Raw genomic sequence first — 20602 nt, 5'->3', positions numbered from 1 at the left:
CCTGCAGAATTGGTTTTCCCTGTGTCGGGAGCACGCGCTGTATCCCACATTCTTGATTTTTAGTTCACAAACACTTGTTGTAATGACTAACTACTCCTGACATTTTGGAGATGTTAGCTCTTTATACAGTAAAGTTACAGTGAGATACAAATAACATCAGGCTGATCCTGCCACGATTTGTTCCCCTGTTCAAATCACGGACAAACAGTATCCCACAGTTGTTTATGTTTTTAAACCCATTTTGCACAGAGAGGCATTTTTGATTTGATAGCAATGTTGAATATTATTACACAGGAAAAAAACAACAACTACACGTAAAATAATCACACCGTGATGCCTCCGCCTTTCTAAATGGAGGGACAGTAACTGTGCGTGTATATGTAAGCGCGTGTAAAAACTGAAGATAGTCAGATTAACAGTATTTCGTCTCCATCTCCCATTCTGCAATTCATCTCATGTAAACAATAACGTCATAGCATGACGTGAAAAAACACATACCTTAACGTTGCGTGATTTAACTCTGTATTCCTCGTCCACACGTAAACGCAAAAAGGAGTTTTAAAAAATCTCAGTTTTCGTTGATTCGAAACGCCGTTTACGTGTGGACCAAAACAGCTACGTTTTCAAAAATACCCGTGTAGGTGTGGACATAGCGTAAAAGAGTTAGTAGTTTATTTTATTACTACCTGTCATTTATTGCAGATTACTTGTATTTGCTTAAATGTTTACTAGCAATGGAGCAAAATATGGGTGTGTGTGGTTGGAGCATGTGTTTGTGCGTGTGCGTGCACGCTGGAGGGGGAAAGCGCGAACATTTTCTCGAGAACAAGGGGGCCGAGCAAAAAAGTTTGGGAACCACTGATTTAGACCAACTCCAAAGGAATACGTGGTTTTCAACCTTTTCAGAAAATGCTCCCTGCAACAGAACAGCCTTCAGATTCTCAGAATGTTTCTGAAAATTTCGTGTGAAAATGCCAAATATGCTGTGAAAAATTCTCTCTTTATACTAAACCGCATCATCAGATTGATCCAACTCCCTGTGAGTCAGTCAGATCATTTCCATAGAGAGTCACTTTGCATCAGCAGCACCATGCTCCAGTGCTCTGGGAGAGTTTATAGTCCTGAGAGTTGAACACTGGATGACTGACAGCTGTCCTTCATCACAACAGAAGCCACAGAAATCCTCCTCATCAAAAACATGACTTTGATCTGCGTCCTCATCTGGACTCTCCTCTGCTGCTGCTTCACAGGTAAAGTCCAGAGAATCAAACTCCTCTCCTCTATCAACATCTGTCCCTCTGAAATGAAGCCCACAAAACCATGAAGCTGCTTTATGTTTTTGTCTCTGTATCCTCAGAGTCCAGAGGACAGATCACAGTGACTCAGCCTGGAGCAGTGAGCTCTGCTGTGGGAGGACCTGTGAGCATCAACTGTAGGACCAGTCAGGATGTTTATGTTTCTAGCAACTATCACCATTTAGCCTGGTACCAACAGAGAGATGGAGACGTTCCCAAACTCCTCATTAAGCGTGCCTATGAGCGAATATCAGGGATTCCAGCTCGTTTTACAGGCAGTGGATCAAACTCTGACTTCACTCTGACCATCAGTGGAGTCCAGGCTGAAGATGCAGCAGTTTATTACTGTCAGAGTTTTCACTATCCTAACAGTCAGCATGTGTTCACACAGTGAAAAACAGTCGTACAAAAACCTCCCTCAGTCAGACTGAACAGAAACTGAAGTGACTGCTGCAGCTGGAAGATACTGCAGAGACTGATACAGTTCACTGAGGACACACACACACACACACACACACACACACACACACACACACACACAAACACACACACACACACGCAGAGTTGTGATAGAGTGAAAATGTCAATAATGCTTCTTCAATTAAATGAGGATATGTCCAAAAAAGAGGAAATTTCCTAATGCATCGTTACAAAAAAATCATGTTTTTAAGGATTGAAAAGAAAACACAACATCACTCAGAAAAGGGAAATGAATTGCTAAAACACATTTCCTAAAATCTCATCTCTTTGTGTCAAAACACTAAACAAAAACTGTAAAATTCAAGCTACACACAAAACCTTCAAGTTGTTTTCCAAAACCAAATATTTGACCCAAAACTATTTTAACTTTACTCAAAATCAAGCACTACTGTTAAAAGCCACACAAAACCAGCCAGTGTACAAACACAACTTTGCAACTATTACACGCTGCAAAAATAAATACAAAACACTGTGAGATAGCTGGAAAATAATATTTATCTATTCATTCATTTATTCTTGTACTCACATTTTAACAAAAAAAGAAATGGAGTAAAAACAGTTATATTAGGGCCACTGGAAAACCAAAAACAAAAAGTGGGCACGTTTTTTTTTTTTCTTCTTTTCCTGAATTCTAAGAAAAAAAGTCAGAATTCTGACTTTACAGTTTTTTCTGATGGCTTAAGCACATTTTTTGTAACTATTGGCTATTTTTGCAAAACTCTACACACAAATAAGAAAACTCTTCACCCAATCAGCAAAACATTGTAGTTTTCTTGTAAAAGCGAATAACCCTTGCTTAACTCTCCACACCTTTGTAAAAATGGTATTTTCGTATCCAACAGTTAACACAAGCCATCATATTAATAAGCACACAATGCACCAACTACACACTGATGGTATGAATAAAAAACACATCTGACTTTTGCTTTCTCTGTGCACAAGGTAGGCCATGTCAGTTTGAGCTCATACTTTTGTCATAGATCCGTAAGCATAGAGGGATCCAAACTTCAAGTACTGGTGTTTATTCACACACATCAAAACAAACACAAGTGTTTATTTCCAAGTATAGGATTATTTGCAATCGCCATATTGACTATATGGGTTTCTTGGTCTGCAGTGAACATGCTTCCTCTGCCCCAGCATCTGGTCGTCTAGCAATTCTGTAAAGTAACAATTTCAGTATTTTTACATCTATGGTATTGTTGTGTTTCTCATTGGCATATGGCAGTGCTACAAATCTTCGTGCGAAAGTGACTGTACTACAGTTTTTTCTGAATGCTTAAACCCTAACTGTGATTCTTATAGCACAATTTCTAAAACTATTAATACTTATAGCAAAACCACTCACTGAGTTTGCAAAACTAAAAGCACAAACACTGCTTTGCACTCAGTTTGCCATTTTGTAACACACACTTTGCAAAACTGTAGGCACAATTCACGGCTTACACTCAATTACCAAATTTCCAACACACTCCTAGCAAAACTATACACATTTATGGCCATTATTTATGCTATTTTGCCAACTGTCTGGCACACTTTCACATGTGAAAACTTTTTTAGATAATTAGTTCACTTTGCAATCAGCCTAAGCACAATAATACAGGTAAGTTCTGTGTGTGGAGTACAGTGGAGGGAGCAGGAAGAGTGAGAAATAGAGGAGGCCGAGGAAGAGGACGTGGAGGTGAAGAAGTAGGACGAAGAGGACAATAAGGACAAGGAGGAGCAAGAGGAGGATGAGGAGGGGGGGAGGAGGACGAGGAGGGGGGAGAGGAAGGGTAAGAAGAGTAAGAAATAGAATTGCTGATGACATCAGAGCTACAATAGTGGACCATGTAATCAACCATGGAGTGACCCTGAGGGAAGCTGGCCAACGGGTTCAGCCTAACTCGAGCTGCTACACTGTAGCAAGCATCATAAGGACATTTTGAAATCAGAATCGGTTAGTACTGTCACTCTGCACTAAGACTTGTAGCACTGCCATATGCCAATGAGAAACACAACAATACCATAGATGTAAAAATACTGAAATTGTTACTTTACAGAATTGCTAGACGACCAGATGCTGGGGCAGAGGAAGCATGTTCACTGCAGACCAAGAAACCCATATAGTCAATATAGTGATTGCAAATAGTCCTATACCTGGAAATAAACACTTGTGTTTGTTTTGATGTGTGTGGATAAACACCAGTACCAGAAGTCTGGATCCCTCTATGCTTACGGATCTATGACAAAAGTATGAGCTCAAACTGACATGGCCTACCTTGTGCACAGAGAAAGCAAAAGTCAGATGTGTTTTGTATTCATACCATCAGTGTGTAGTTGGCGCATTGTGTGCTTAGTAGATGATGGCTTGTGTGTACTGTTTGATACGAAAACACCATTTTTACAAAGGTGTGAAGAGTTAATCTAGCTGTGATCGCTTTTGCAAGAGAACTACAATGTTTTGATAATTGGGTGACAGGTTTTCTTATTTGTGTGTAGAGTTTTGCAAAAATAGCCAATAGTTACAAAAAATGTGCTTAAGCAATCAGAAAAAACTGTAACCGATTCTCATTTCAAAATGTCCTTATGATGCTTGCTACAGTGTAGCGGCTCGAGTTAGGCTGAACCAGCTTCCCTCAGGGTCATTCCATGGTTGATTATATGGTCCACTATTGTAGCTCTGATGTCATCAGCAATTCTATTTCTTACTCTTCTTACCCTTCCTCTCCCCCCTCCTCGTCCTCCTCTTGCTCCTCCTTGTCCTTGTCGTCCTCTTCATCCTACTTCTTCACCTCCACATCCTCTTCCTCGGCCTCCTCTACTTCTCACTCTTCCTGCTCCCTCCATTGTACTCCACACACAGAGCTTACCTGTATTATAGTGCTTAGGCTGATTGCAAAGTGAACTAATTATCTAAAAAAGTTTTCACATGTGACAGTGTGCTAGACAGTTGGCAAAATAGTGTAAATAATGGCCATAAATGTGTATAGTTTTGCTAGGAGTGTGTTGATCATTTGGAAATTGAGTGTAAAGCAGTGAGTTGTGTTTACAGTTCTGCAAAAAGAGTGCTGTGCAGTGGATTGTAGCTACAGGTTTGCAAAGTGTGTGTTACAAAATGGCAAACTGAGTGCAAAGCAGTGTTTGTGCTTTTAGTTTTGCAAACTCAGTGAGTGGTTTTGCTATAACTATTAATAGTTTTAGAAATTGTGCTATAAGAATCACAGTTAGGGTTTAAGCATTCAGAAAAAACTGTAAATGGTATTTTGTTTAGAATTGAAGGACGGCCACATGAGGGTGGAAGAACATGCATGTGCTCACAACACCAGGAGACACTTATTGTGGATATGGTCCCTCAGAATAATGCAATTCGACTGCATGAAATACAGCAGTGGATTATAGAAGACAACATACATGTTGAATCAAGCAAAAAGGAGAAGAAAAGGTTGCAATGTCATAGGTCAGCGTGCCATTATTGAACTGCCTGGTCAGGGTGGTTTAAACGTAAGTATCTGTGCTGCCATCGGCAGCACCAAATTCTCTGTGTCTTCCCTTGAGATGCTCCACTAGGCCTTTACTGAGTCCAAATTCAGTTTCTGCTTATTTGTGTGTCTCTCTGCATTCAGTTTGGTATTTACAGTTTTTTCTGAATGCTTAAACCCTAACTGTGATTTTTATAGCACAATTTCTAAAACTATTAATAGTTATAGCAAAACCACTCACTGAGTTTGCAAAACTAAAAGCACAAACACTGCTTTGCACTCAGTTTGCCATTTTGTAACACACACTTTGCAAAACTGTAGGCACAATTCACTGCTTACACTCAATTACCAAATTTCCAACACACTCCTCGCAAAATTATACACATGTATGGCTATCATTAACACTATTTTGCCAACTGTCTGGCACACTTTCACATGTGAAAACTGTCTTAGAAAATTAGTCCACTTTGCAGTCAGCCTAAGCACTATAAACAGGCCACAGGTAAGCTGTCTATGTGGAGTACAATGGAAGGAGCAGCAAGAGTGAGAAGAGTGAGAATCAGAGGAGGCCGAGGGAGAGGACGTGGAGGAGCAAGAAGAGGACGAGGAGGGGAAAGAGGAAGGGTAAGAAGAGTAAGAAACAGAATAACTGATGACATCAGAGCTACAATAGTGGACCATGTCATCAACCATGGGATGACCCTGAGGGAAGCTGGCCAATGGGTTCAGCCTAAACTGAGCCGCTACACTGTGGCAGGCATCATCAGGACATTTCGAAATGAGAATCGGTAAGTACTTTGTAGCACTGCCATACTCTAATGAGAAACACAACAGTACCATACATGCAAAAATACTGAAATTGTTACTTTACAGAATTGCCAGACGTCCAGATGTTAGGGGCAGAGGCAGAATGTTCACTCCAGAGCAAGAGACCCATATAGTGAACATGGTGATTGCCAATAATGCAATAAGACTCTTGCGAAATACAGCAGCGCATAATTGATAATGACACCATCTTTCAAAATATACACAGTGCAAGCATTTCTACACTAAGTCGTGTACTTGCATGTGGAGATATTGACCAGGCATCATGTCAGGCCTGGATACAGCATTCAAGGAGATATTTTCCCCGGTGCCTTGGACTGGAGGATATCGCATGCGATGTGGGCGAAATTTTGTGGCGGACCCAGAAAGACGACATGATGTAGGCTGATTGTCTTTTTCCCCCTTTTTTGTGAAATTCCTATTTTGTGTTCTGACTTTGTCTTGGTTTTGATGAGTGTGAATAAACACCAATACTTGAAGTTTGGATCCTTGTATGTTTACATGACACTATGACAAAAGTGTGACCTCAAATTGACATCTGTACACAGAGAAAGCAAAAGCCAGATGTGTTTTGTATTCATACCATCAGTGTGCAGGTGGCGCATTGTGTGCTTAGTAGATGATGGCTTGTGTACTGTTTGATACGAAAACACCATTTTTACGAAGTTGTGAAGAGTTAATCTAGCTGTGTTCGCTTTTGCAAGAGAACTACAATGTTTTGATAATTGGGTGACAGGTTTTCTTATTTGTGTGTAGAGTTTTGCAAAAATAGCCAATAGTTACAAAAAATGTGCTTAAGCAATCAGAAAAAACTGTAATAACAGGAGAGCATACTCTGTTGAGATGAAATAAGGTGACTTGACCATTGAAGAAGATTCGACTTCTTTGCCCGAGAAAGTCTTGGGTGGTTTTTAAAGTTTTCTTTGGGCCATTATCCATTTGAACTGTGAAGTGCAGTCTAATGAGTGTTGCAGCACTTGGTTGAATGTGAGCAGAGAGTAAAGTTGTGCACATTTCACATTTCATCATACTGATAAGCTTCATCGGAACTGTGCCTTTTAAGTCTTTTTCTGGTAAAGTGTTATCCAGTCTTCCAGTCCTTGAGTGTAACCAGTCGTTTGCAATTAGCAAGAGAAGGTGTCTCTTAAGAGTGGGCTTTGTCTATAATACAAGTACCTCCGAGACAGTGTTTTTTAGACTCATCCATTTGTATTGTTTAATTTGTGGGTTTTTTTTCTTAACTTTCAATTCTAAAGTCCTAAAGTTTTTCCAATCTCTGTTATATGTTTGTTTTAGTTTTTAAGTTGAATGATGATTTTCTAGGCGTCATGAACTCAAAATACTCTATCTTTTTAATTTATCTTGGAATAATGAGGAAACAAGTCCTGTCTGTCCATGGAATGGGTTGTAGTAGAGAGTCGTTCAATTACTTTTGAGCATCGGGTAAAAAAAAAAAAAAAAAAAATCATTGTGGGAAAAATGTGCACACCTTATCTGCTCAATTACAATCAGAACAATAGAAAACTGACTTTGAGATCTTGATTACGTTAATTTGATTGATCTATTACTAAACAGCATCATGAAACTGATCCAAATCAGTGTTGGAGTCAGTCCAGTGGAAAAGTCACACCAAAAGTTTCATTGCCTTAAAGATGTTATTCATGACTATTATACCAGTAGCTGAATGGATGTTTAAATCTATTTTTAATCTGCTGCAGCAGTTTGTAGATCAGGAGAAGACTTAGAGATCCTGAATGAAGGAATAAATAAAGACTAAAAACAAAAAAACTAAAATACTTGAACCTCGAAAGTGCATCCAAGATCCAATACCAAAAATATTAACTTGTAGCATTTTACATCTTCCTCAAAACTGGCTGATTGGCACGACACCCGTGAATTCACACTGTGATGACAGCTTATGTAATCATGCTGGAGTCAGTCAGATCATTTCCATAGAGAGCCACTTTGCATCAGCAGCACCATGCTCCAGTGCTCTGGGAGAGTTTATAGTCCTGAGAGTTGAACACTGGATGACTGACAGCTGTCCTTCATCACAACAGAAGCCACAGAAATCCTCCTCATCAAAAACATGACTTTGATCTGCGTCCTCATCTGGACTCTCCTCTGCTGCTGCTTCACAGGTAAAGTCCAGAGAATCAAACTCCTCTCCTCTATCAACATCTGTCCCTCTGAAATGAAGCCCACAAAACCATGAAGCTGCTTTATGTTTTTGTCTCTGTATCCTCAGAGTCCAGAGGACAGATCACAGTGACTCAGCCTGGAGCAGTGAGCTCTGCTGTGGGAGGACCTGTGAACATCAAGTGTAGGACCAGTCAGGATGTGAGAAGCTCAGATCGTTTAGCCTGGTACCAACAGAAAGATGGACAACTTCCTAAATGTCTAATTTATTACACTAGCACTCGAGCATCAGGGATTCCAGCTCGTTTTACAGGCAGTGGATCAAACTCTGACTTCACTCTGACCATCAGTGGAGTCCAGGCTGAAGATGCAGCAGTTTATTACTGTCAGGGTCATCACTACATCAACAGTCAGTATGAGTTCACACAGTGAAAAACAGTCGTACAAAAACCTCCCTCAGTCAGACTGAACAGAAACTGAAGTGACTGCTGCACAAATTTGTGTCCCACTGGTATATCACTCATTTTTAGTTCAACTCGGAAAAAGATAATTGACTAGAAATGAAAAGTGGCCCAGTCAGAGATACCAAGATTCAGTTCAATTCAATTCAATTCAATTCAGTTCAATTCAATTCAATTCAATTCAATTCAATTCAATTTTATTTATACAGTGCCAAATCACAACAACAGTCGCCTCAAGGCACTTTATATTTTAAGGTAGACCCTACAATAATACATACAGAGAAAAACCCAACAATCAAATGACCCCCTATGATCAAGCACTTTGGCGACAGTGGGAAGAAAAAACTCCCTTTTAACAGGAAGAAACCTCCGGCAGAACCAGACTCGGGGAGGGGTGGGGCCATCTGCTGTGACCGGTTGGGGTGAGAGAAGGAAAGACATGCTGTGGAAGAGAGACAGAGATTAATAACAAGTACGATTCAATGCAGAGAGGTCTATTAACACATAATGAATGAGAAAGGTGACTGGAAAGGAAAAACCCAGTGCATCATGGGAATCCCCCAGCAGCCAACGTCTATTGCAGCATAACTAAGGGAGGATTCAAGGTCACCTGGTCCAGCCCTAACTATATGCTTTAGAAAAAAAGAACGTTTGAAGCCTAATCTTAAAAGTAGAGATAGTGTCTGTCTCCCGAATCCAAACTGGAAGCTGGTTCCACAGAAGAGGAGGCTGAAAACTGAAGGCTCTCCCTCCCATTCTACTTTTAAATACTCTAGGAACAACAAGGAGGCCTGCAGTGCGAGAGCAAAGTGCTCTAATAGGGTGATATGGTACTACAAGGTCATTAAGATAAGATGGGGCCTGATTATTTAAGACCTTGTATGTGAGGAGCACGATTTTGAATTCAATTCTGGATTTAACAGGAAGCCAATGAAGGGAAGCCAAAACAGGAGAAATATGCTCTCTCTTTCTAGTCCCTGTCAGGACTCTTGCTGCAGCATTTTGGATTAACTGACGGCTTTTCAGGGAGTTTTTAGGGCATCATGATAATAATGAATTACAGTTGTCCAGCCTGGAAGTAATAAATGCATGAACTAGTTTTTCAGCATCACTCTGAGACAGGATATTTCTAACTTTAGAGATGTTGCGCAAATGGAAGAAAGCAGTCTTACATATTTGTTTAATATGTGCGTTGAAGGACATGTCCTGGTCAAAAATGACTCCAAGGTTCCTCACAGTGTTACTGGAGGGCAAGGTGATGCCATCCAGAGTAAGAATCTGGTTCAAGATCAAGTTTAGTCATGACCTTTGACCTTAGAAGTGGAAAAATCTTCTTGGATCTATATCTCGATAGAGGAAAATCTGAATCCAACAATCTGAGAATCTGATCAGTGAGGGCCAAAATAAAAACAATACATCTGTCAATTTAAGACTTTACTGTAAACATATCATCAAACATGAACATGAGTGAAAAAGCTGTTATTGAACTGAAGGTGTTTTTTTTTTTCATATTTTTTTCATATCATCATTCATTTAATCTTCTCCTTGTTCGTCAATGAAATTAAAACTTTGTACGTCAGATTCTTTCTAATCACTCCTTGTACTCGTTGACTCTCCTGTCTGTGAGTTCTCCTCAGAACAAACAGCTCATAAGAGACACTAAAGACTCTTTCTTCTTTAGACTTGCTTTGTAGTCTGGTGAGATTGTTTCTGTGGTAACCAGGTCCCAGCATTGCTTCATGAACCAGTCTGTCTGGTACAGGTGAGTAACACCACCAACAACCTACCACACAGATTCATGTAACTTTAAATAAACATAAAAATAACCTGTACAATTTTAAAACTCCTTTTTCAGCTTTTGCCAAAATGCAGATCTCCTTAATGGTTCTTTCAGCCTGTGTTTTATTTTACCAGTGTAAAATAAATCATGTTGGAGTGCAGAGTTGGTCTAAATTCTTCTAAATGAAAATTAAAAATACATTCATCAAGTGCAGTTTTGTATATTTCAAATAAAATAAAATATCTGATTCAACCAAAATTCACTTTGCAAAACATCTTTATTACCTAAAACATGAACGTTGTCATCATGAGAAAGAAAATAACAGTTTTAGTCTTTATTTGTTCTTAAAAAAAGAAAGATGGAGAGACAGTTACAGAGTTGAGAATGAGAGCATTAAACCAGTATCAGGTTGAGTCAGGTCAGGACTGGGAACACTGGACTCTCCTCAGTGGCTCTGAGACCAGAGTCTGGCAGCCCTGGGTGGCCTCACAGGTCACAGAGCCCACCTTCATCCAGCGGTCTGCAGGGAGCCTCAGGGTGCTGCTCCAGCTGTAGAGGCCGTCATTCTGCAGCACCACGGGGCTCCTGCTCTCCTCCCAGCTGATGCTGCCACTGCCATCCACCTTCTGGCCAATAAGATAAGATAAACCTTTATTAGTCGCACATGTGGGAAATTTTTTGGTCATGGCAGAAAGTACAAGTTAAGAGCAGTAAAGATTAAGAAACAAAACAATAGAACAGGATAAGTTGAAAAAGAATAACATACTATACAAAACAGAACAAATAAAATACCATATAAATAGAATAAAATACTTTGCTATATTGGGAAGATTGCACTTGGTACTACTGGACATCAGGGAGACTGGGCGATGGCTATCAGTGTGGATGTTTGTTTGTGTTTGTCTGCACCTGTGTGGTCATCTGTGGATACCATGTTGTAGAGTCTGACAGCAGTTGGAAGGAAAGACCTGCAAAATCTGTGTGCCGCAGCCTGCCACTGAAGGAGCTGCTCAGTGCTGTAAGAGTCTCCTTCATTGGGTGGGAGATGTTGTCCAACAGTGATGACAGCTTAGCCACCATTCTCCTGTCACTCACCACCTCCACTGGGTCCAGAGGGCATCCTAGAACAGCGGATTAGCCTGTTCAGTCTCTTCCTGTCCCCAGCAGAGATGCTGCCGCCCCAGCAGACCACACCGTAAAAGATGACTGAGGCCACTACAGAGTCATAGAAGGTCTTCAGGCCCTTCACTCCAAAAGACCTGAGTCTCTGCAGGTACAGTCTGCTCTGCCCTTTTCTGTAGAGGGCATCTAAATATTGAGCCTAGTCCAGTTTATTGTTGAGATGAACACCAAGGTACCTGTAGCTGTCCACAGACTCAATGTCCATACCTTGGATGTTTAGTGGTTGCAGTGGAGGATGTTTGTGCCTGCAGAAGTCTACCACCAGCTCCTTGGTTTTGCTAGTGTTGAACTGGAGATTGTTCTGCTGGCACCACTCCACAAAGTCTTGGGTCAGTTCTCTGAACTCCCTATTGTCCCCACCATTGATTAGGCCGACTATTGCAGAGTCGTCAGAGAACTTCTGCAGGAAGCACTGGGTGGAGTTGTGAAAGAAGTCTGCAGTGTAGACGGTGAAGAGGAACAGTGGCAGAACGTTCCCTGTGGTGCCCCTGTACTACAAGACGACCCTGTCCGACACACAGCCCTGAGTACCCATGATGCGGCACACAGATTTCGCAGGTCTTTCCTTCCAACTGCTGTCAGACTCTGCAGATGACCACACACATGCAGACAGACACACAAACACATACATCACATACAGAGGTAGTCCAATATCCATGCTGTGAGGTGATGGTCCTCTCCTGTGTTCTCCAGCTTGTCCTTCAGCCAGTGGGAAGAATGGTGTAAAAGGTACTAGAAAATTCAACGAACATAATTCTCACAGTGCTCCCAGCAGTCTCCAGGTGAGAAAGGGAACGATGTAGGAGGTGAATGACAGCATCATCCACTCCAGTGCCAGGCTGGTAGGTAAATTGAAGTGGGTCCAGTGATGAGCTCACCAGGCGCCGAGGCTGAGTCAGGACCAGCCGCTCCAGGGTTTTCATCAGTTGGGATGTCAGAGCCACCATCCTGTAGCTGTTGAGGTCCTTGGGACTTGGAGTCTTCGGCACCAGTACAACACAAATGGTTTTCCAGAGCTGTGGAACTCTCCTCAGCCTCAGGTTGAAGATGAGCTCCATCACCCCACACAGTTGATCTGCGCAGGACCTGAAAACCATTGAGTTGATGCTATCTGGACCTGCTGCTTTCCTTGCTCTGATCCTCCTCAGTTCCCTTCTAACCTGTATGGTTGACAGTGATAGGCTGGAGCCGTGTGTTGGATGTGTACTGGATGCTGTGGTTGGAGGTGGGGAGTAGTGAGCAGGGTGAGAGGAGGAGGTGTGAAGTGACTAAGGCATCCAAGGTGGAACAGCAACAGTGGGGGTGGGGGAGTCTGCAGCCGACGTCTGCAGGAGAATGGTGGCTAAGATGTCATCCCTATTGGACAGCATCTCCCACCCCATGCAGGAGACTCTGACAGAACTGAGCAGCTCCTTCAGTGGCAGGCTGCAACACCCACGATGTAGGACGGAGAGATTTCGCAGGCCTGGTTTTACTCAGAATTCTCTTTTTAATGTGTTGCTTCCCTAACTGGATACCCAGTAAGATTGCCAGCCTTCTAGCTTGCTTACATGTTAGCACTATCCTGCCACAAGTGCAGTGTGCCACCTACCAAAAGAAAGGAAAAAATCATGTGCATAATTCCACGAGAGAAATCTCACGCCTGGACCGTCATCGACTGCCGCCATGATTCTAGCCTACGTCACAGCGTCACGTGCGCTTTTTACATCCAACACAAAAACTGCAGTCGTGGTGCTTTCAATTGTACTCAGAACTCGGAAATTCTGCCTTCCGAGTAGGAAGATGTAGGTAACTCCAGACTGCAGATGAGCTGCATGCAGGGCTGGACTGGGACAAAAAATCGGCCCGGGCATTTTGACTAGAGACCGGCCCGCCATTATAGGAAAAACCATAAAGCCTTTGAATGAAAACAAACGCTGTTGTGACAGTGATTTACACTGTCTTGTTGGTATATATGTATGAATCTATCAATCGTTTGTTGTAAGGTTCAGAAAATTATTTGTTAAAAGCTAGATATTTTAAATGAGAATAAGAAACAAAAGTATTTCTTTGTGCCCCCCTTTCTCTGTTAATGCCCTACCTGGCCCCCCTGGCAAAACTTTGCTAGACCTGCCCCTGCAGCTACATAAAAAAAAAAAGCTCTGATGATTCAGTAAGGACATCTCCTGGTTTCATCTTCATGTTCCCCTCTCACATATCCAAACCGATATCATGACCAGCAGCTTTTACAGCTGTGGCTCCAACACACATCCACTGATACTAGAAAGTAATATTAAATAAATTCTAACAACAGCTGATCAAGCTTAAACGTGCTGCTGTTGTTTAACACGACCTCCGCTGGGTTCCTCTTTCTGGCGCAAAGTGGGCGATAAACAAACAAGAGAGAAAAGCCGATCAGCTGATCATTGATCAGTTTCATGATTGAAGTAGCAACAGGAGAGGGAGGGGGAGAGAATGAGAGACAGCTGCAGCGTAAAGACACAGAATAACTCCAGCTTTGTGGGTTTTTTTTTTCCATTGTAGCTGAAGTACGGGACAAACTGTGTTCCTTTTCAGCTCAATACAAAACGCGAAATATTTTCTCTGAATAAGATAAGATAAGATAAGATAACCTTTATTAGTCCCACACGTGGGAAATTTGTTTTGTCACAGCAGGAAGTGGGCAGTGCAAAAGTTATGAAGGACAATTAGAATAAAATAAAAAAGAATAAATACAGTACACAACTGTACAGAATAGAATAAAAATAGAATAATATATACAGTAGAATAAATAGAGTAAAATATACAATAGGATAAAAATAGAATACAAATGTTATATACAACAGAGTGAAAAATACAACGGTTGCCAGAAAGATTATTGCACATTGTGTTATTGCACATTTGTGGATGTGTGTGATTGATCAGTTAAATGCTTTGTTGTAGAGTCTGACAGCAGTGGGGAGGAAAGACCTGCGAAATCTCTCCGTCCCACACCATGGGTGCTGCAGTCTCCCACTGAAGGAGCTGCTCAGTGCTGTCACAGTCTCATGCATGGGGTGGGAGATGTTGTCCAACAGGGATGACAGCTTAGCCACCATTCTCCTGTCACTCACCACCTCCACTGGGTCCAGAGGGCATCCTAGAACAGAGCTGGCCCTTCGGATCAGCCTGTTCAGTCTCTTCCTGTCCCCAGCAGAAATGCTGCCGCCCCAGCAGACCACACCATAAAAGATGGCTGAGGCCACCACAGAGTCATAGAAGGTCTTCAGGAGTGGGCCCTCCACTCCAAACGACCTGAGTCTCCGCAGCAGGTACAGCCTGCTCTGCCCTTTCCTGTAGAGGGCGTCTGAGTTATGAGTCCAGTCCAGTTTGTTGTTCAGATGAACACCAAGGTACCTGTAGCTGTCCACAGCCTCGATGTCCATATCTTGGATGTTCAGTGGTTGCAGTGGAGGATGTTTGTGCCTGCGAGTCTACCACCAGCTCCTTGGTTTTACTGGCATTGATCTGGAGGTAGTTCAGCTGGCACCAGTCCACAAAGTCCTGAGTCAGTCCTCTGTACTCCTTGTCATCCCCATCAATGATGAGGCCGACTATTGCAGAGTCATCAGAGAACTTCTGCAGGAAGCACTGGGTGGAGTTGTGGGAGAAGTCTGCAGTGTAGATGGTGAAGAGGAACGGAGCCAGAACCGTTCCCTGTGGGGCCCCCGTACTGCAGACGACCCTGTCCGACACACAGCCCTGAGTCCTCACATACTGCGGTCGGTCGGTGAGGTAGTCCAAAATCCAGGTAGTGAGGTGATGGTCCACTCCTGAGTTCTCCAGCTTGTCCTTCAGAACCGACGGAAGAATGGTGTTAAAGGCACTGGAGAAATCAAAGAACATGATTCTCACAGTGCTCCCAGCGGTCTCCAGGTGAGCGAGGGAACGGTGCATGAGGTGAATGACGGCATCATCCGCTCCAATGCCAGGCTGGTAGGCAAACTGAAGTGGGTCCAGTGATGAGCTCACAAGGCGCCGAAGCTGAGCCAGGACCAGCCGCTCCAGGGTCTTCATCAGGTGGGATGTCAGAGCCACCGGCCTGTAGCTGTTGAGGTCCTTGGGGCGTGAAGTCTTTGGCACTGGAACAACACAGGAGGTTTTCCAGAGCTGTGGGACTCTTCCCAGCCTCAGGCTCAGGTTGAAGAGGTGCTCCATCACACCACACAGTTGGTCCGCGCAGGACCTGACGACCCTCGAGCTGATGCCATCTGGACCCGCTGCCTTCTTGCCATTAATCCTCCTCAGTTCCCTCCTAACCTGGGTGGATGAGAGAGACAGGCTGGAGCCTTGTGTTGGTTGTGTATTGGATGCTGTTGTTGGGGGTGGGGAGGAGTGAGCAGGGTGAATAGAGGAGGTGTGAAGTGTCTGAGGTGTCAGAGGTGGAACAGCAGCAGTGGGGGAGGGTGAGTCTGCAGCCGATGTTGGAGACTGCCTCATGGCTGAATCAAATCTGTTGAAGAAATGATTCAGTTCATTTGCCCACCTCACATCCCTCCCAGGCAGAGAGTTCTGATGTTTGTGGCCTGAGATGGTTCTGAGGCCTCTCCAGACTTCACCGACGTTATTTTGCTGAAGCTGGTTCTCCATCTTCTGCCTGTAGCTGTCCTTCCCATTCCTTATCAGTCCCCTCAGCTCTCTCTGCACCCTTTTCAACTCCTCTTTGTCTTTGGATTTGAAGGCCCTCCTCTTCTGCTTGAGGACGGCTTTAATTTCTGGGGTAATCCAAGGTTTGTTATTGGAGAAACACCGTACAGTCCTGGTAGGTACGGTGTTATCCACACAGAAATTAATATAGTCCGTAATGCATGTAGTAAGGCTGTCGATGTCCTCTCCGTGGTCGTCACAGATCACCTCCCACACAGTCAACTCAAAACAATCCTTAAGAGCCTCCTCGCCTCTCCTGCGACCATCTCTGCACTGTGCGGGTGACTGGTGGCTCCCTGCGCACTAAGGGCTCATACACAGGGACAAGGTGCACCAGGTTGTGATCAGATCTGCCCAGGGGAGGGAGAGGTGATGAACTGTATGCCTCTTCAGCATTGGCATACAGTAAGTCCAGTGTTTTATTGTGTCTGGTTGGGCAGGTCACATACTGGGTGAAGGTGGGCAGTGTGGAGTCCAGTGAGGCATGATTGAAGTCCCCTGATATTATGAGGAGGGCTCTCGGAGATTGTGTTTGCAGTCTGCTGACCACTGAGTGGAGAGTGTCACAGGCTGCATCCGCGTTGGCGAGGGGGGACGTGCGCTGTTATCGCGATAACATGCGAGAATTCCCGGGGCAGGTAGTACGGACGCATGCTAACAGCTAACAGCTCAATGTCTCTGCTGCAGAGTTGTTCTTTCACAGTGATGTGCCCAGGGTTACACCATCTGTCATTCACAAACACTGCCAGTCCCCCTCCTTTCCTCTTACCGCTGTCTCTTGTCCTGTCCGCTCGCAGCAGCTGGAATCCCGGTAGTGTCACACTCGTGTCCGGAGTTAGCGGTGTTAGCCACGACTCCGTTAGCATCATGATGCTACATTGCCGGTACTCCCTCTGTGACCAGGTTAGCGACGTTAGCTCATCCATTTTATTGGGCAAAGATCTGACATTTCCAATAATTACAGAAGGAAGAGATGGTCGATAACGTCTCCTTCTCGGGCGACGGCGCTCCTTCCCAGCACGACACCCCCGTCTTTTCCTCCTCAGCTCGCTGGGAATGTCGGGTCTGTCCGCCGGCAGTACTGCAGCGGGACGCAGCGCTAACAGCTGATCCTTACTGTAAACAAAGGATCCCTGCTCTGGGTCTCCACACACGGGTGAAAAAAGTAGAAAAAAACTAAGAAAAACGACCAGAACTAGCACAAAACGGTAGTGCATGGTTGCAGAGTCTAATTACTAATACGTTAGTTATAGAAAAATTATGAGAAGAAAAGATAAGAAAGAAAGAAACTCAGAATGAGCAGAGCTGCTGTAACAGGCTGCCGCACACGGGGGGCGCCGGAAGTCGAAGAATGAGAATGAGAATGAGAGACGATTCCATTTTTTACAGGACAGTTGGCAACTCTAATAATTAACCTTATGAACAAAATAAAGTTCAACATCAGTAACATCATAGCACCCGCCCAGCACTATATAAACTCCGTCATGCTAGCTAGTACGCAGTACGAGTTATAGTAACTGACTTTAAAAAGTCAGCACAACGAAAATAAACTACACCTAAACTTGGTTTATATCTGACCCAGATAGACTGCAGGTCATAACTTCTTACCTGCAGTTCAGTTCACCTGAGACAGCCGCCTCGGGTCTTTCCTCCTCCTGCCTCCCCTTTCCCTCATCCAGCTGCTGGCCTCCACCACTTGCTAATGTTACTGAATCTGTGGAAGCTCCCCAATGCCACCGCCAAACAGTTGAGTTATTTTTTACACATCTGCCAGCATCTGGCCAATCCACCACCTTTCATTGTTTATACCGTTAAGGGGGAAAAAAAAAACAAAAACAAACATCGGCACATCAAAACAAAAAATCACCAAAGTCCGCCTATGGCTGCATATGTGTTAGTAGTAGTGATTTCTTTTTGTAGAGGGCTAGCAAAACAACCGTTTTCGAGGGCATTGTCATATTGGAATCCCGACTTGTCTTACGAGGCTAACCAGAACGCCGTTTACTCGAGTGTGACATCATTCCCAGGTCTGTGTTCCGATTTCTGAGGTAAGTTGAACGTAATACATGAAGTAACGAATAACGACCCTATCTAAATCCCAGTAACGATTAACGCGTTCCTGATTTTGGCATAACAACTAGTTACCGTGCTCGTTACCACAATAATAACGTAGTTAGTCTAACGCGTCCCTACACTGATCTTATCTTATCTTACCTTAACACAGTGATTCCCAAAGTGTGGGGCCCGCCCCCTAGGGGGGGCGCAGAGGTATTGCAGGGGGGGGGCGGCATGAAAAGGGGGGGGGAAAAAAACAACGCTTGGACACTGCTACCACGGGGCGCCCACACAAACGCAAAGCAGGAGATGAAGCATTGCTAAATATGTTTCCAAACCAACTTCATTCTAAGCCAAAGACTAGAAAATATGGTGAAGCATATCTTCCCTTTGGTTTCACCTGCACAAGTGCTGAGGTAGGTCTCCCTGCATAATTAGTTTTCCCTGCATCAGGAGCAGCGCTGGGCTGTTCAAATCACGGACAAACAGTATCCCACAGTTGTTTATGTCATGGTCCTGGGTCTGTGACCCAGCGCTTTAAGTTTATTATTATTATCCTTTTTCTAGTTTATTCTGATTTTGTATTTGTGCTTTGGGTTTGAGTTGTGTTTCTATCCTTCCTACCTGTGTCTCTCCTCTGTGTTCTGTTCGTGTCCCCAGTCGGTTGTGTAAAACAGTCTGTGTGTTTCCTGTTTTACTTTGTAGGTTTGTGTCTCGTTATGTCCATTAGTTCCAGCTGTTTCCCCTCCTGTGTGCTATTTCCTGATTACCTGCTGTGTGTATTTATGCTGCGTCTCTGCTTGTGCTCCTCGTCGCGTCGTCTGTGTTCATCCTCCGTGTTACCCTGCATTCCTCTGTATTCATCCTCTGTGTCACCCTGCGTTCTCTTCGTGTTCTCCCTGCTATCCGCCCTCCATTTTCAGGTTTGCTTCCCTTCTGGTTTAGTTCTCCCAGTTTAGTCATCCTTGGTTCTGTTTTGCCATCTCCACTTTATGTTGGTACTCTTAATAAATCACCCTCACTTCTGAATAAGTGCTGCATTTGAGTCCTCCTTATCCACACCTCACACGGCCGCTGCCCCGAGCCGTGACAGTTTATGTTTTTTAACCCATTTTGCAGAGGGATTTTTTGAAAAATGTATTTATAGCAATGTTGAACATTATTACACAGGGGAAAAAAAACAACTACATGTAAAGTAATTAAATCATGATGCCTCTGCCTTTCTAAATGCAGGGACAGTAACTGCCTGTATATATAAGCGTGTAAAACCTGCAGAGTCAGATTAACAGTATTTGGTCTCTATCTGCCATTCTGCAATTTATCCCATGTAAACAATAACGTGGCGCACAGCGTGATATGAAAAAAGGCACATACCTTTGACGTTGCGTGACAAACTATATTCCTTGTCCACACGTAAACGCAAAAAAAGGAGTTCTCGGTGATTTTATACGCCGTTTACATGTGGCCGAAACAGCTGTGCGTTCAAAAATACCCGTGTAGGTGCGGACGGAGCGTAAAAGAGTTGGTAGTTTATTTTCTTACTACCTGTAATTTATTGCAGATTATTTGTATTTGCTTAATTGTTAAATAAATGTTTGAGGTGTGATATAAACCGCAATGGAGCAAAATATGGGTGTGTGTGGTTGAAGGATGTGTTTGTGCGTGTGCGTGCTGTGGCATGCACGCCTGGGGTGGGGGCGCGAACATTTTTCTTGTAAAACAAGGGGGGCCTAGCAAAAAAAGTTTGGGAACCACTGCCTTAAATAGAGTTTCATACACAGAATCACGTGAACAGCAAAACAGTACATTACAATGCACAGAACAGCAAGACAACACACAGCAAAGCAAGTAATGCAAACCCTGGGGTTTAGTTCCTTTTAGTACAAACAGCAGAGACTCATTAGACTGGATTGCTCACTCCGGCTGCTGTACCTCTGGTCAGCTTAACGGACTGGGGCCCTGCAGTCATCTGCTGTTCACCACGGTTACACCTTCAGAGAAGAAACTGTATACGGTTTCATATCCAAAGGACATTTTGTTGGAACTGACTGGAAGAAACTGGGATTATTTCCTTGTGAACACTGTAAATGGTGTTATGTTGTTGTGATTTTTGGACCCCTTCTCTGGCTAGTGTAAACCAAGGGTTTTACAACAGTGTTTTGTTTGTCTCTTATTTATGAAGAAAGAGTCCTTTTATGATCTGCAACATACTTTTATTATTCATTCTTAGCTAGCCGGAAGAAAATCTGTATCTCACCA

General features: G+C 43.4%; 2 gene segments (V, D, J or C); both read left to right on the top strand.

Moving 5' to 3' along the window:
- The first annotated feature begins 1196 nt into the window (after positions 1 to 1196).
- On the top strand, positions 1197 to 1689 carry LOC116319339. The segment is given in 2 exon segments: positions 1197 to 1250; positions 1358 to 1689. Coding segments are annotated over 2 exon segments (384 nt in total).
- A 6461-nt stretch (positions 1690 to 8150) lies between these two features.
- Positions 8151 to 8632, top strand: LOC116321265. The segment is given in 2 exon segments: positions 8151 to 8202; positions 8310 to 8632. Coding segments are annotated over 2 exon segments (375 nt in total).
- Positions 8633 to 20602: the final 11970 nt, after the last annotated feature.

This window comes from Oreochromis aureus, linkage group 22 (genome assembly GCF_013358895.1).
Source record: "Oreochromis aureus strain Israel breed Guangdong linkage group 22, ZZ_aureus, whole genome shotgun sequence".
Lineage (NCBI taxonomy): Eukaryota > Metazoa > Chordata > Actinopteri > Cichliformes > Cichlidae > Oreochromis > Oreochromis aureus.
This window is presented reverse-complemented; position numbering and strand designations above follow the sequence as displayed.